The 17,698-nt window shown below is 43.5% G+C and overlaps 1 protein-coding gene across 1 annotated transcript; it reads left to right on the top strand.

Moving 5' to 3' along the window:
* The first annotated feature begins 9,616 nt into the window (after positions 1-9,616).
* znf512 (zinc finger protein 512) lies at positions 9,617-17,430 on the top strand. Its single transcript, XM_053444790.1, has 15 exons — positions 9,617-9,732; positions 9,848-9,903; positions 10,066-10,124; positions 10,361-10,932; positions 11,053-11,115; positions 11,206-11,307; positions 11,474-11,598; positions 11,668-11,754; positions 11,826-11,924; positions 12,167-12,334; positions 12,527-12,724; positions 12,843-12,944; positions 13,180-13,242; positions 13,588-13,686; positions 13,790-17,430. The coding sequence occupies exons 1-15, from the start codon at positions 9,633-9,635 to the stop codon at positions 14,279-14,281; spliced, it is 2,385 nt and encodes a 794-aa protein (XP_053300765.1). The 5' UTR covers positions 9,617-9,632; the 3' UTR covers positions 14,282-17,430.
* Positions 17,431-17,698: the final 268 nt, after the last annotated feature.

Here is a 17,698-nt window from a genome sequence, read left to right as displayed (position 1 = left end):
GTGTCTTGACTCTACGACCTGAATCATTAAAAAGCTTCCTGACGTCTGGACCTGGTTGGAAGAGAAACACAGTCCCAATAAGCAAAGACATTAAAGAGGTGAAGCACAGAGAGGAGAGGAGGGAGGAGAGGAGGAGGGATGAGAGAAAGAGAGAAGGAGAGGAGGAGTGGAGGAGGGAAAGAGAGGAGGGAGGAGAGGAGGGAGGAGAGGAGGAGAGAAAGAAAGGAGCAGAGAAGGAGAGAAGAAGAGAAGAAGAGAAGGAGAGAAGGAGAGGAGGAGAAGAGGACAGAAAGAGAGGAGGAGAGGAGAAGAGGAGAGAAAGAGAGGGGGAGAGAAGGAGAGGAGGAGAGGAGGGAGGAGAGGAGGAGAGAAAGAAAGGAGGAGAGAAGGAGAGGAGGAGAGGAGGGAGGAGAGGAGGAGAGGAGGAGAGAAGGAGAGTATGGAGGAGATGAGGAGAGAAAGAGAGTAGGAGAGAAGGAGAGGAGGAGAGGGGGAGGAGAGGAGGAGAGAAAGAGAGGAGGAGGGAGGAGAGAAGTAGAGAAAGAAAGGAGGAGAGAAGGAGAGAAGGAGAGGAGGAGAGGTGGAGAGGAGGAGAGGAGGAGAGGAGGAGAGAAAGATAGGAAGGAGGAGAGAAGGAGAGCATGAGAGAAGGAGAGGAGGAGAGGAGGAAGGAGAGGAGGAAGGAAGATGAAGTGATTCTCTGATGATGACACAGACCTGTGACAGATGATGAATTCTAATGAAAACTGTGACAATAAAAAGTGAAATTAGTGGATTTTATTTCATGGCAGTTAGAAACCTCAAGGAAAAATAGGAAGAAGTCAGAAGAGAAGAATAAAACAACATTTATGATAAAACACATAAAACCTACTTGTATCTTTAGTCTGATCTGACCTGATTCTAGTTTACGTTATTGTAATTCGTCATATTTTCAAAGTTTCCTGCTGAATATTGGAGATAAACTCTGGTTTTTAATAACTTCTGAGTCTTTTGAACTGATCTCAGTTCAGCTTCACTCTTGTTGTGACAGTTGAAGCTGTGACTCTCAGTCAGTTCTTCTCACAGGAGATGGAACCCACTCACCAGAGTCACAGAGAACAGCTGCTCAGGGAGAGAAGGAGGAAACTTTCTCTTGTTCACACTCACACATCAGACTCACTTTCATCAAGCTGCTGGGTCAAGATGAGAAAGGTGCTGAGAAGAGACAGACAGACAGACAGACAGACAGAGACAGACACACAGACAGACAGACAGACAGAGGATCAGACAGACAGACACACAGACAGACAGACAGACAGAGGATCAGACAGACAGACAGACAGACAGACAGAAAGAGACAGACACACAGACAGACAGACAGACAGACAGGGGATCAGAATGACTATGTTGGGGGTATACTTCAATGCTCCTTTAAAAGTGGATAAGACCTGGAGCCCGTAGAGTTTGAGATGAAGACGTGTTCTGTGAGGTATCGTCCTCCATGTCCCATATGTTTCTCTATAGGTCTGATTGAAGTTGGCCTTTTGTTTTCAGGGCACATCTTTCTTCACTTGAATGAATCTAGCCCGACTTCAGTCCTGCTGGGTTCTGTGGTCTGAAACCTTCTGGTGTTGGTGCTGCTGCTTCTCTTCACGGTGCAGGGAGTCTGCCGGAGATGAGCTGGACCTTAAAGTCAAATTTGTAAAGTCACATCAACAAAACTGAAACAGGCGAAAAATAAACGTTTAATAAGACTTTTATTGATTCATTTTCAGCGGTTACAGAGACAAGCGGCACAAACATGATGGGATCTTAATATTTCAAGCAGCATGAAGCAGCAACAATATTTATTTTAAATAAAAGTGAGTCTTCATTGGAAACCTCATCGAATCGGAGCAGGTTTGATTCTAGTCGACGCAACTTTGAAAGCTATTTCTTAAAAGCATAAATTACTGCTGACACCAATTTACTCTTAAATCAACATGAAACAATTAGATTTTTTCAAGTCCATCTTAAAATCTGCGTTAAAACTATAATACCATTATACATTGAGATAACATTTACATTGATTTAGATATAGTGAATCAGTTTCCTTCTCCCTCGCTCTTTTTCCGTCGCCTTGATTTGAAGCTCATATTGTTTGAAGACAAACGTTTTAACCTTTTCAAGCTGCTAACATTTCAACTTGCAATAACTTTCCCCTGTACAAATATGACCCAATGAAACACCACCTCTCTCCCAGACATGATCCAGCTCCAACTACACATACATGACCAGCGCCACTGCTCCCACAACGCTCACTACGCGCTGTGCGTAGGGCACCAAGTCCTTAGGGGGCAACTGAAAAATCATCATAGTGTAGCCGATTGTTTGGTTGTATCATAGGTCCGGCCTCAGCCGACATAAGACACGAGAGCAGGTCATGAACTCGGGACAGCACACCCATTAATTCTCCATGCATTTTACAAATACCTGTTCTACTTCTGCTTTTAAGTTTATATTTATGGATGACTATTTCATTTCTACGAAAGATTTTGCACATCCCAATACTTGTGTGTATGTATGTTTTGGCTGTTCTGTGTACTGTGTTTACAAAGTAGATTTTCCTTTTTCGTTTTAATATAATGTTAAACTGGCAGAAACAAACGTTTTTTTCTCGGGGGGGGAGGGGCATCAAAAAGGAGTTATGCTTAGGGCACCAAAATGGCTTGCAGCGGCACTGCACATGACACTTTAGATTTCTCACTTTAGGAATAATTAATTGTGATAATGAGATTCAAAGGAATTTTAGATTTCTTATTCTGATTTTGTGTTGTCTTGCGTGTTCACTGTTCTCCGTCATGTTAGCTCCGTGTCTCGAAAACGATCAGCAGAACAATCCCAACAGCAACCACCAGGCCTACACCGATGAAGATCAGATGTTTGTAGTTCCCTGAAAGAAAGAAGAAAAAACATATCGATGACTCATCAGGTACAAATCACAAGATGAACAATAATAATAAAGACTTATGTTACATACTAGAATATTATAACCCGGGGAATTCTCTAAGGTAATTGCAGATGTTCCCTCTGGGCCAGATACCAAGATATCCGAGCCATTTGACCCGCTGTGTGTATGCCCCATAGAAGATCAGGAAGAAAGCCAGAGAGTCCAGGGCCCACTTCGCGTCTGAGGACATGGAGGCACAGGAGAAGACGGAGGACGTCTCTGAATGGTGGTCGAAGACGGAGTTGACTTTTTCTCAGTGTCACTTCTAGCATTGGCTCCAGTTTGAAACACTAGATGGCGTACTGAGCCTTATTCAACGCAAATATGAAGATTCTTCAGAAATGTGGTAATTGGATATTAAAACCCTCATATATGAACAGTCAAATAGTTTAGTTGATTAAAAACATATTTAAGTGCAGTATATCTTTACGCTGCCATATAAGTGTTACTATCCCTCCAGTGCATCTTATCAAGAAAAACACAGACCGATTTGTCTTCTAAAATTGTGTTAATTTGGGAAATACTCACTTTATCTGGCTAAGTCAGTATTAAAAGACAGTTTGAGGAAATCTGAAGTCACACTTACATCTTCTGATGGACAACGGGCTCTAAAAGGAAGAAAACAAGAGAAAAACATGAGTGATGAAGATCAAACGGCATCGTGATCTTTAAACAGTAACAGTAATATGTCGGTAAATCCGGTCGTCACCTCAGGAAATCCGAGAAACTTCCTGATCTCATACTTCGCAATATCGTTGCAGGTAGAGTTCAGCAGATTCTGCTCATAGAACAGACAGCTCACTGTGAGGTGGACACGTGGGTCATCCGTCAGGCTCCTGCTGTCGGGTACGACGTGGTAACGATCGAAGGTGTGATACATCACCACCAGGATCGTCGGCTTATTTGCTGTGAGAACAGAGAAACACACAACAAGCAACTGAGTCGGACACAAGTGGAAAGTAATGAGATCCGTGTGGTTTCTGTTAGGGGTTCACTGATTGGCCAATTCTTGGCCGACACCGATACTAATGTTTAAAACAACAATCTGGCCGATAGCCGATACGAATATTTGTTTTTTTTGTTTTTGTGGTTATTCATTCACCCTTTTGTGCCATGAAAATAATTAAATCATTATTTTAAAAGCACCATTTTAAATTGTTTCAGCCCTTTATCACTCTTATCTTTTAATGAGCACAAATTCAATCAGATTTATGAAACAATCTTTAGTTTAACTCAACTTTATTTAAGGGAGATATATTGTTTCCATTTTATCACATTTTTGATATGGTTCCTTTGGGTCTTAATGAAATGTCTGTGACATATTTTGGTCAAAATACCATAAGGATCATTTAAACAGCACCTTCTTACCCTGTCTAAAAAAGCCCTCCTCAGATTGACCTGTTTTGAGGACTGAGTTTATGCTTATGCTTTGTTATGACTTATGTTCAGTTAAGACACAGTGTTAAAGGAGTATTGAGATGTCCTGAAGGTCATTGAACAGGTCGGGGTGGGGCATGTGACAGTTCTAGACCAATGGGGTGGGGTTGTGTGGGATGACAGGTTCTCATTGGCTGGTTTGTTGAATGAGGAAGGAATTGGCAAGCTGGTAGTTGATATCATAGATATATATATAAAGGCTAGATGCCTCGTCCACGTTGCCGGCCAACGGAGTCGAACATCAACATGTACTTTTTAAATAAAATAAAATAATTCTTGATGTATATTTGTAAAGGGAAATCTTGTACCTATATAGAACATTATTCAATTTTTTTTTAAATAACATTATTATTCATAAGTATGCAGTGTCATAACTACATCTCTGACATTTATAAGAAACCAAACCGTTTAAAATCGGTTGAAAATTGAGCAAGTTATGGTTATTTAAAAAGTACGTAACACTACAACACAATGTTATGGGTGAGCGAGCTACCTCTGGCAAGATGGCCGCCATGTGCGGACGTTTGACTCCTTTGGCCGAGACATCTAGCCTTTATATATATATATCTATGGTTGATATGAGGAGTGTCGGAGAAGGAACAAGGAGAGTGACATGTTCGTGTTGACTTTAATAAAGTTACAAATAAGAGAAGAAGTTCTGTGTCGTCTGTGAGGCGGGGACGTTACAATACCAATGAACATCGGACAGTGCCATCGGTGAAAGTCATGTCTATTACCGATGCACCGATGGCTGTAAACATCGGTGCACCACTAGTTGCTGTGGCTCTTTTTATTCACCTTTTCCTGTATTTTAAATCCAAGTTATAACTACTACGATCACACACATCTAGCAGAGAGACAAACATTAGCATCGTTTCTCGCCTCCTAATGAACCTCAGTGCAATATTGACTCTCCTGTTTGCTCTGGTTTGGTCTCCACCCACTCATTTCTCACCAGGAATCTTTCTGAGGGCCAACTCCACGTCGGTTCCAACTCGTGAAGTGATGGGACAGAAGAGCAGACAGTAGTCACATTCTTCAAGATCGGTGACCTCAGTGTGTCCGTGGCTTTTAATCATCTTTACAAACTCTAGATGAGTGTTGTTCGTGATTCCACTCAGGATCACACAGAACATTCTCCAGGAAGCTGAAGGCAAAACAGAGGAGAAGAACATGATCATTAATCTGAATATCATGTGTGTATTCATACAAGGAACCGCAGCTAAATTCTTTAAATTAGCAACTGACTGAATTTAAATTTTCTAAAAAGAGGTGTGTCCTGTTAATCAAGAGTAATAAGAAGTATTCTGCATTTGTTTGAAATCAGTGGGTCACATGACATGAAAATTATTAGGGCCCGAGCACCTCTGGTGAGAGGCCCTATTGAAATTGAAAGGATTATTCTGAGAATTTTTAAACATGCTCAAAAAATTGTAAAAGTTTGCAGTAAATTAGAAAGTGGTGTAAATTTACGTATTCTGGAGTATTTGGAAATGGGCGTGGCAAAATGGCTCAACAGCGCCACCTACGGAAAAGCCCCTCATTTAGCATTCACTGATCCTCACGAAAATGAGGATAGTTGTGTATCATGACAAGATGCACACAAAAGCCTCAATGACCATTATGAAAAAATTTACAGGAAGCCCGCCATTTTGAATTTAGTGGCCATTTTGGTCATATTCCATATTTTTACTTCGATGTATTTCTCGTAGAGTTTTCTCCATATCAACTTAAAATTTAGACGAGTGTCATCACAACAAAATGGAGATCAAAAGTTATTGAAAGATAAACTTTTCGTCACACCGTCTGACCGTGGCGTGGCGTCAAAGTTTGATGAAACGCCATCAAAACACGAGCTTCTCTATCTCAGACATATTTGGTCCAATCGACTCCAAACTACACATGACGCCGAAACGATCGCTGCACGGCGCGAGGCAGCCTTGGCGCAGTGCGGTGCTTCAGCCTCCGGTGTGACCCGCACAAAGTTTTAACATGGGAGTGGATGGGAGCCAGCTGTTATTTAAGGCTTGGCGCTGCGCTGAGGTGTCGCTTCGGCATCGCTTCAGCGTCCGGTGTGAACCCAGCGTTAGTAAATAACTCATAATGCGTTGCTTAACATACGTCATATACTACGTTGCTCTGATTGGTTGTAGGTCTATCCAATTGAGCGAAGAGAAATTTTATTTCCTGGTCAGTTGAAACACGCCCCATAATCACAGCCCAATGGAGCGGTCTCAGACTCACATTCTGACTAGAATTTTGAGTCTGACAACGTCAGGCAAACATTTTACACTTGGATGTATTTCTCCTCATCCACTTTGTGAAACCATGTCAAACTGTGTCTAATGGGTCTCAAGATATGGATAATGTAGGCTTACGATTACTGTGACTTTTCATCATGCGGATTATTAATGGGGTGTCATCAAAGTTCAACTCGTCATGACACACGAAATTGCTGTAACTTCTATGTTCATGGGTCCAGCTCCCTCAAACTACATGTGTGTATCAACAGCCCACCCCTGAAGATAGTTTTAAAGGATGGGCGTGTCAAAATAACTGACTAGCGCCCCCTAAAGGGCAGCCCCGGCACTACGATTGGTCTACATCTACAAAAATCGATAGTGACATGTGTCTTTTCATGACAGAGAAATAAGTCTCTTGGACAGATATGCTAAACCACACAGGAAGCCCGCCATTTTGGATTTGGTAGCCATTTTGGCCATATTCCAAACTTTTACTTTGATATACTTGTTGTAGAGCTTTCATCAGATCAACGTGAAATTTAGTTGAGTGTCATCACAACAAGATGGAGATGAAAAGTTATTAAAAGATCGATTTCTTGTCTCACGGTGTGACCTATAAAACATGAGCTTCTGTATCTTGGACATATTTGGTCCAATCCAGTCCAAACCAGACATGTAAGACAAGAGACGCGACCTGATGACATCTACAAAGACACCATGATTTAAAACGATAGCACCTCCTGCTGGCCACAGAAAGTGAGGCATTTATCCTTGCTGCAGTGCTCAAACGCATGTAACACGGAGACGAGCGCTTGGTCATCGAACGCTCTTTCTTCACCGACCGCAAAAAACTTGAAATCGCCTGTGCTCGGGCCCGTTAGTGCTACAACGTAGCCCTAGTTACATTATATTATGTTTATATCAAATTATACTCATATAAAATAGAGGACATGTTAAAATCAGAAAGAAAGAGGAGAGACCTGTTTGTGATGGCAGCAATAATATCTGACTTTATTCGAGTCGGTTTCCTCTGTGACACTTTTATTCTAACACGGAAATCTAGTCAAAGGAGCAGCGTCATGTTGTGGAGTCAGACTGGAAGGACCGGAAACAGTGAAGTTATCTTATCTCAGATCACTTCCTCATTAGTTAGATACTTTATATTCCTACATTTAGAACTAGACATTAAAATGAAGGATTATTCAGAGACATTCTAGTCTCACAATGACCACGGAGAAATTCACTTTCACTTTAGATTCTCCACGAACTCAAATGGTTGATAAACGGTCGAAAGAAGAACACATGTTGTCACAGTATAAACACATTGAACGTGTTTTCTCACCTGCTATTATCTGCGGCATGGCTCTGAAATAAAAACACACACAGAGAAACTTTCAGTCGACACAACTTAACAAAGCTGCATAAAAGTCACATGAAAGACATTTACGGTTTTAAACACCAGAAGCTGTCCTCCGGGACACAGGGTGGTAAATACCTGAGAGGTGGATAATCTATATTGTATCGACGCATTGCAGACTTTCAGCCGCTCACAGCCTCTGATTTCAACCACCTGAATGTAAGAAGCCTACTTACGAAGTGGACTGATAGTTTCTGGACTCTTCTGGCATGTCTGTCTCACCCTGTGCTGCGGAATAAAGAAAAACTCCCTCCTGTCGCTGAACGCCCTGACGCACTTTCACTTTCACTTCCAGCCACAGAGCACAGTGTGTGTGTGTGGGGGGGGGGGGGGGTCAAATGTTCAATCTAAGAATAGACTCTGTGCCACCAACAAGGTCAATTATAAACCAGGGTCATTTTGATAAAGATATTAATTTCATGCAATACACCACGGGACAGATTTATTCACTTTGATGGGAAACGTGAAGACATAACTAGATTAACTAGATTAACAGGTTGAGGAGCCGCAACGTGACACTTCACCACTAGATGTCACTGAATCCCACACACTGAACCTTCGAAGGCCTTATTTCCCACAGGTCCTGAAGGCAGCAGCAGATGCAGGAGGAGGGCGTTCCTCTAGAGAAAATCTGATCTCACAGCTGGACCGGTTCTATTCTCACTCTTCTCTGGTCCGGATCACCCCCCCACCTGGACCGGGCCTGTGCTGGGTGTGTGAGCCGCCTGCTGCGCACCAGGGCCGGGGACAGGAGGCCGCAGGAGGCCGGGACATCGGGCTGAGGACATGGAGGCTGCGACCGAGCTGTAGCACGGAGCCTCGCTGCTCCGCCTCCCGGTAAGAAACAATGAACGGCGGCAGCAGCTCGTGTGAAACAGCCCCTGGAGGTTCAGGAGAATGGATGTCCGGAGAATCCACTGGTTCTGCTGCAGAATCCCATTCACACCAGTTGCCCTTCGTCTGAAGACAAATGTTGTTGTAACCACGCAGGCTGGGATGATGCGTTCACGTGCTCCTGCCTCAGTGTGGAGCTGGTGATCAGGGATCATGGAACCATAACAACAACTGCAATCAGATGATGATAATAATATGTAGATATAATGTAGAGTCACCCAGGTGTAATTAATTTCACTGTAGTATGCATTTCTGTCTGTGTACTTCATAGATAATGTATTTATTCTGTTTACGCTCAAATTCTGTTATTTCTGTTCCATTGTTTTTTTTATTACTTCTTTGGGTTTCTATTAAATGTTTTCCTTGGGTTTATAATTTAGAGTTACTTATAATAATAATTTCCCCTTAGTGTGACTAATATATCTCATAAAGAGAATACGTCACGTCAAATACAGTCTGTCTCCTATAGAAACCTCAATTATTAATTGAGATCTGCATCATAAACATGCCCTTTAAACACAAGGAAATATAAAAAAAAATAGCAATAATGCATAGAATGAAAACACGATTGATGTTTCACAGACAGGAAATGGGTATTTCACAGTAAAATGAAGTGTTGTGTATGTTTCTGATGTTTTCTTTTCTTGTGATTTCTCCCGGCCGTCGGCTCAGAATGGAGCCTGCCCACGTCGGAGGGGATATGTCACCTCTGTATGTGCCAAGGAAAAGAAAGTTAGCCCAGTCACATCTTAAAGGTGGAACTCCATGTCCAGGTACACACAATGACAAATTCACATTATAACAATGAGTGTGAACGAGACTGTGAAACATCAGGATGGAGCTAGTTTCAGTTTTTTTCATTATTTTGAATTTTAATCTCTCCAACAGTTGTTCAGCGGATGCCGGAGAGAGTCTGTGAATCGAATGCAGGTGGATACACGAAGGTGAGAGTGAATGGATTATACACCACATCCTGCTGGTGTTGCACTTGTGGGCTCGCTCCGGGAAATGTTGCTTATAAAGACGTGTTTCTGTTGTAAAACACACAATCTGTCGACTTTATGCAAAGCGTTGGATCTTCACAGTTCTGTGCTTGAATGTTTTAGGATGACGAGTCTCAAGCCCACGGTTCTCTGAAGATGAAACGGACGTACGGTAGAAAAAGGTAACAGAGCGATTCATGGCACCTTAAATGAGACATTCTAATTAGTGTTATGTTTTCATGCTCTAATGTTCAGAAAACCTCTTCACCATTACCAGTTTGGAAACTTTCAAAGCTGAATGATGATGATGATGATGATGATGATGATGAAGAAAAGCAGTGACAGTCTAACCACACGTTTGAACGTCTCTCTGCTCCACCAGTCTTTTCTGACACGTCTAATATCTTTTTGATCTCAGGTACGAGGACCTCCAGAGTGTTTCCATGGGAGCAGTAGATTACCCAACCCCCAGCTGCTCAGTGATGTCATCAGGTGACCTGGCCAATGGTGTGGACCCAGGCTCCATGGCTCCACCCACAGCGAGGCTCCCTCCGAGACTGGAGGCGAAGGAGGCGTGGCCTCAAGGCCCCGAAGCCTGTAGGGAGCAGTCCCAGCCTCAGGACCAGAGCTGGAACTCCCGGGAAAGAGGCCCCAATGCCTGGGCCCCGGTTCGAGACCGACCCCAGGAGCAGGTGTGGAACTCTGGCAGACAGCGAGCGGGACACTCGTGTCCAGACCAGACATGGATGTCAGGCAGGGACAGAGCTCATGGGGGACAGGAGCAGGCCTGGATGACGGGTCAGGACCGGGGGCCTGAGCAGGGCTGGGCAGCCGGCAGAGACCGAGGCCAGGATCAGGCCTGGAACGCCGGCAGGGATCCAGGAAGAGAGCAGGCCTCCTCTGGGCCGGAGCCTGCGTGGGGATCCGGACGAAACCAAGACCAAGGCTGGAGCAACACGAGCAGAGACAGAGGACACATCTGGAGACCAGGTACAAAGATCCCAGGTGGTGCATACACCGGAGTTTTTAATGTTAAATGCTCAAATTAAACTGTCCTAAAAGTATGTTTTGCTGATCTGTTGGTTTTGCTCCTCCTGTGTGGTTTTAAAGAGCTGAACATGAAGAAGGTCCAGAGAGCAGAGATGGAGCCGCCACCAGAGACCAGAGACTCCTGTGAGTCCACATCCTGTCTCATATTTAACCAAGTGGTGGCTTATGCAGTGTGGGTCATGAACCCTCCTCTTTTTGTTGTTGATGTTTCAGGTTCAGTCGCAGCCAGCCGTGAAGCCTCCACATCTCAGTCCAGTGAAGATCACAAACCTCCAGTTGTCTCCAGTAAGAAGGAGCCTCCTACCTACGCTCCAGGTGAGTCTGTACTTCTACTTTTACTTGAGTATCTGCACTTCTACGTGAGTAAAGAATGTGGGTACTTTTGCCACCTCTTCTAAATGAACTTCCAAACCAGCCATAACACCACCTCTTCTTCCAGAACCTTTCCACAGAGTAAAATAAATAATGTTTGTGCCGACAGGAAGTCCAGAGGAGCGCTGGCAGCTCCAGATTGTGGCCAAAGGCAGAGTCACCTGTCCCAAGTGTAAGAGTGTGAGCAGGAAGACGGTGGAGGGGCTGAAGAAGCACATGGAGAACTGCCGACTGGTGAGTGGAGATTAAACATGAAGCAAAGCCCTGTTCACACCTGATGTTAACACGTGTCCCTGTGTGCAGCAACCGTTCACCTGTCAACACTGTGGGAAACAGCTGAAGTCTTCCACTGGGATGAAGTACCACGTCATGGCCGACCACAGCCACCTGGTAAGAGTCTCCCTCTCTGGTTCCTGCTGTGCCGACCTTCAGGTCTTCTCTCTCATGTTGTCTCTCTGTAGCCTTCAGCAGAAGAAGCCAAGGACCTGGACGACCGCACCATTAAAGACAAACTGCGCAAAATCCTGAAGAGACTGGGCAAATTAAAATGCTCCAAAGAGGTAAACTGACAAATCATATGGTGCCAGTTTAAAATCACAAAACGCATCATATCTCACAATGTTAAAGAAAGAGAAACCATATCTGCACGGTTACCTCCCGGACTCATATCCCATCCATCCTCCCAGTTTTGTGGAAATCCATCCAGGAGTCTTTGCACAAACAAACAAGGCTATAAGTAAGATACGATAAGGGAAGATACTTTTATATATTTCCATAATGTGTTCTGTTTTTCCCGTCTCAGGGCTGTACTGCTGCGTTCACCAGCATCATGGGCTATGTCTACCACATGAAGAAGTGTGGGAAGGAGGAGTCCGAGCTGGAGAAGCTGTTGCTGAACTGTTCTCACTGTGGGAAGACTTACAAATCCAAGGCTGGTCTGGAATACCACCTTAAATCAGAGCACGCTCCTGTGAGTCAGTTTTTTATTTGACTTGAATCAAAGAAACTTAATGAACATAAACAAAACACGGTCTTAGTTATAGGCCTTAAAAGTCCTAAATTGTACTTATTGAAACCTGCAGAAACTCTAATAAAACAGCAAAAAAATAATTTGAATGATTAGCACCATAAACCTTCAAACTGTCTCCTTCCTGTTGCCCAGACGCCCCAAAAGACCGAGGAAGACGAGGCTCTGAAGGCCCAGAGGGAGGCCAACCCGGAGAGGACGCCGAGCGGCCGGGTGCAGCGGGCCTCCGCGCAGGTGGCCAACTTCCACTTGGCTGAAATCGCCAGCAACGACCTCCCCAAAGACTGGCCCAAGAGGAAGTTCCAGTGCGACCTGGTGCCCGACGACAAGAAGGCAAGAGGACATTAGTACAGAGGAGAAGTCGAGAATCCTTGTATTTATCTATGAACTGATCTATAGCAGAATTAATGAACCTCTGCACTTTAATTAACCTGCGTTCTGTGCTCGGTAGTTAAAATACGCCCGACCAGGCCTCCCTGCCTTCAGCCAGGAGGTGCTGAGGAAGTGGAGGAACGAGGTGAAGCTGCAGAGGAAAGTCCACTGTCCCAACCAGGTAGAAAACAACACTTCACATGCTGCATGTAAAGTCATTGATAACGTTTTATATATACAGTATAAATATACATATATATAATATCTGCTGATATGAGCTTTTTACAGACATATCGGAAATAGTTTGCCAATGTGTGATAGATATATTTGTCAAATCCTCCTTTGACTTTATTTGTTCGTCTCTCAAGTCCAATAATCCGGTTGTGTTGTTGGTTTAACATCCTTTGTGTCCTCAGGGTTGTGGCAGCACCTACACCAGTGTGTCTGGGCTGAAGGCTCATCTGGGCCTGTGCACCAGGGTGAGTTCACTCTGTTCCAGACTGACAGTGATACCACACATCATGATGCACCTCGATGACCCCAGTGCAGACGCAGTGAATCATTGAGGCCACGTCTACACCAGATCGAGCTCCATCCAAACGAGCACTTTAGCTCTGCATCAGTCACAGTCACCTGAAAACATGCACTGTTGTCCAAGTACTATGAAACAGACCCAGAGTTTTCAAACAACAACAGGACCACCTCTATTTCAGGCGCTCAAACATTCTGGAGGAGTGTGGACGTCAGTGACCGTAGCAGCAACGTGCTGGTGTTGATGTTCCAGTGCTCAGTGATCACAGATTTCTTATTTGATCTCATTTCAGGGCGACTTTGAAGCTGGAAAATACAGATGTCTCATCTGCAACAAAGAGTTTAACTCTGAGAGTGGAGTGAAATATCACATCAACTCCATCCATTCACAGGTAATGACGTAGTTCACATGTATCAGCACACCGGCACTGTTTGGTCTTCCCATGTTGACCCGTCCTTGTGTTTCCTCTCCTCTCGCTGCATGGGTGTGGACAGGACTGGTTTGTGACGAACAAGAAGGCTTCCAAGACGTTTGAGAAGTTCGTGAAAAACCAGCACAAGGAGTTAATCAATAACGTGGACAAGCAGATTGTGGATCAGTATCACCAACACCACCTCCAGCATCACACTCACGTCCACTGCCCCCATCACCATCACCATCACCATCAGCAGCAGCAGCATCTCCAGCTCCAGCCCATGCAGCACCCTCTGCAGCCGCTGCATCACCTCCAGCACCAAACCCAGCTCCTCCATCCAGATCACCAGAACCTCCCCCCGCAGGCGGACGTCCAGCTGCAGCAGCCCATCCTGCAGTACACCCCCCTGGAGCCTCCTGTGGGACCGCTGTGGGTGGACATGGACCGGAGAGGAGTCGTGCACGGGTCGGAGCTGGCCCCGCTCCAGATGGAGGTGGATGCAGAGGACAAACCAGCAGAGGACGGCAGGGAGATGGTGGAGGGACGAGAGAAGGGAGAGGGGGAAGGCTGACGGGAAGAGGAGGGATTGCTTTGGGTTCGGTGCAGGTGGAGGCGTCAGCAGCTCGTCCGGCGAATTGGAGGCGGAGCGGCAGGAGAGGCAAAGACAGGTGGAGCAGTGGAGTCCGAAAGGGCCGGGCGTCATGGAGCTGCACCCTGAGGCCGGGAAGCAACAACGTGGAACTTAAAGACGACACTGAAAACCAAACTTCCCTTCGGGGTCGTGCACCGGAGCTACAACAGAGGTAGGAAGAGACACCATCTAAAGTCTGTCCATATTTTATTAGACAGTTTTCCTCAAGACAGAGCAGCTAACGACAGAGCTGCACTTCTTGAGAAAGCTTTTCACTGATGATTGGAAGAAAACCTCAAGGTGTCACTGTGGATGGAGACTTCACGTTTCTCTGTATCGAAATGTTTGTTGCTGTAAAGCTCAGAGAAGTCGTAGTTCTGCCGTTTATCTGTGTTTGTATGTAACCGATTCTTAAACGTGTCTCATACTTTTTAAAAGGTTTGATAAACACACTCTTTGTCTTTTACGTTTACCGGAAAGGGAAGACTTTGCTCTAACTTGAAGAGAGGATGCTTCGGTATTTTTAACTGGTCCAGTTGTTCTCTGTCTGAAAATATTTGTGCCTCTTGAATATGATTTAATAACTTCACACGACTCATCTTCATCATCACGTTGAATCCGAGCTGATCTAAAAGCCTTATCTGGGCTAAATAATGTTGGAAGTCAAAGAGGATCAGTTCGACCTTTTCTCCTCATTTCCATCTGTGGGAATAAATGTCTGCTGGCGACTGAAATAGGCAAAAAAAAGTTTCTCTGTGGACCTAAAAGGTTTCCATCAAGCTTCAACAAAGAAAATAATTTAATCTGATGTTTTTATTATTTATCGTTAAGCTAGAAAACTTCTGACATCTAGAATTGTCAAATCAGTAACCAAAATAATCACCGACTGATTTCATGCGATGGATTTAATAAATGTATCTTATTTGGTTCGGTTAGGATAGAAGTTTAACGTTTAATTGTGTAAATCGTTTTAAACCTTCCAAGAAAAGCACAGAATCATGAATAACGACTCATCGATGTGTCACAGTGAAGGGACGACGTCAGAGAGGAAGATTTATTAATTTTCACAGCGTAGCCCGAGTCCTCTTCACCTCAGAGACGTGAACCGTCCTGAAGGAAATGCATTTAACATGGAGCGTTCAAAGACCGAATATTTAACCAATAGTATGTAGCCTAATGTTTATATACTCTATCTACAATAGTGCTTATGGATGGTTCTTTTGTTTGACTCTATTTTTTGTATTTTCTTTTCACATTTATGAATGTTTTAGATTCTTAGTTTCTCTTCTGTTCTACACTTAAGTTTCCTTTTAAAAACAACAATGATTCTTCCCTTTAATCTGTGAATCTGTCTTCAAGAAACTGTGTTTATGTATTTTACTGTCTCTGATTCTGTTGAAAGTGTTTTACTCTTCATCAGATGCCTTTAGAGAGATCGGCCTGTGTCGTTAAAAGAGGAAAAACCTCCTGTGCTGCATGGGAAGTATTTCAGAAAGCGGGATTTCTTTCTGTATTATTAATCGAGTATATTATGAAGTAGTGATTTCTATTATTTAACATCAGGCCTGATGAGAAGTCTCACACTGTGTTCTCTTCAGGCTTTGTTTCCATAAGGTTCTGTGAGAATCCTTCCAGCAGTTTTTTGCCTAACGTCTCTCAACAGAGCTCATTCGTCCATCAAGGCCCAACAGTTCAGTGGAATTCAAGCTGCAGGAAATCACACACACTCATAGAAGTCAGTTCCCTCAATGTGCCTGATAATTTTCATCAAGATTCGTGAATTATTCTCTTGGAAAACGTGACACTAATTCCAGGATATTCACCAAAATTCAATCGTTTCTCCCCATTTGTTTTTTCTTGTTTTCTTACAAACAAACAAACCAAAGAGCAAAGCAAAGGACGGAGGTGACCACAGAACCACTGCTGGTTCCCCCGGATCCTGAGTGGGACCTCTGACTTACTGGGTTGAAATACTTCCCATGTCCTTTACGCTTGTGACCAAATCGTTATCACCATGCTTGCCCTTTGAACTGTTTGATAGCACAAAGCACTGCTCGACATGAAGAGAGAGCAGGTTCATCAGATAAACTAAGGCCCAGGCATGTTAGTTATGATAGAACTTCTGAGACCTTTTGTCACATTGCTTTTACCGTTAACAGCAGCTTATGTTTTTATTGAGGCCGGAGCACAGTCCTATTATCTAAACTAGGTAAAAACTAGATTGTCACTCAGCGGAGTTTTTAAGGTCCAACTATCCCTTTATGAAACCTTATTAATGGTAACTTCCTTGGTGGAGGGATAAAGATATAAACAACCAATTCCACATTAGAGAGGACGAGTAAGGGTCATCAATTTGTTTTCAAATACTAGAGGTTGAGTTTTGAAAAGCTGGGTTAAAGTTTCATGACTTCTTGGAGGGGTTTAATGAGGCTCAAGGGAAGAATACATCACATCTAAGTGGCAATCCAGGAAAGTCACTTTCTTTGGCTTTCTGAGAAGGTTTTTGACATTTTCACCTTTTCTCAGAGGATAATTAAAGAAATTTGATGTTAAGGGAACTGAGAATTGTGAGTGAGTGAAACTTGGTGCAGCTCAATTGAATGTAATGGACGGTTGGGCCTCGGCGCAGGTCAGAGCTCCAGAGAGCCGTTCAAGTCATGAATGTTGTTTAATCCGTGGGTTGAACTCTTTGATTTGGTCTCGACCACCAGAACTAGCATCTTGTGAAAAAGATGGCCGTCATAGATGTGATGTTGGGGCAGAAGTTGTGTTTTTAAACCGTTGACAGTGAAGAAGCTCTGTGCGTCAAATGAATATTGAAATGAACGAAACACTGTTGTCATGTCTTAGTGCCTCATCACCAACATTCATACAGATAAAACATATATATAAATATATATATATTGTCTAGACCAGATTTAATTAAGATTCAGTAATAGAAAGCAGTTTTATCATTTCTACTCAAGTAAAAGTCTTTAAAAACTCTGTAAATGAATATGTTATGACTTGTTTTTTAGAAGTTATGTGCTGCGGTTTCATAGTACCAGCAGTGGTGTAACAACAGATAATTAAAAGTTTAATTAATGGTCCTTTTGCTTCTGTGTCCTCTGTGATGTTTGTACTATGAACTGGACGGTAATGGACGGAAAAGCTGCTAATCCTAATATTTAGTGTTTTCTAGATTTGGACAACATAGAAGCATTATGTAAAACGAACTAGATAAAATATACGAACTAGACTGGCACTCTGTACATTGCACATCTCCTTCAAGGTAAACAATTCCCCTAATGAAAACACATTTTAATAGAATACTAGATTTGTATACAGATCTTCACACACTGATCGATACCAACACCC

This window comes from Pleuronectes platessa, chromosome 17 (genome assembly GCF_947347685.1).
Source record: "Pleuronectes platessa chromosome 17, fPlePla1.1, whole genome shotgun sequence".
NCBI classification, from domain to species: Eukaryota; Metazoa; Chordata; class Actinopteri; order Pleuronectiformes; family Pleuronectidae; genus Pleuronectes; species Pleuronectes platessa.
The sequence above is the reverse complement of the archived record's forward strand: the minus strand, read 5'-3'. Positions and strand labels throughout refer to the sequence as shown.

What these genes read in the sequence shown, in the direction of transcription:
- znf512 (XM_053444790.1), top strand. Translation starts at nt 9,633, where the DNA reads ATGGAGCCTGCCCACGTCGGAGGGGATATGTCACCTCTGTATGTGCCA. An exon ending in CGGACGTACGGTAGAAAAAG is followed by an intron (nt 10,125 to 10,360) that starts GTAACAGAGCGA and finishes TTTTGATCTCAG; the next exon opens with GTACGAGGACCTCCAGAGTG. An exon ending in GCCTCCTACCTACGCTCCAG is followed by an intron (nt 11,308 to 11,473) that starts GTGAGTCTGTAC and finishes TTGTGCCGACAG; the next exon opens with GAAGTCCAGAGGAGCGCTGG.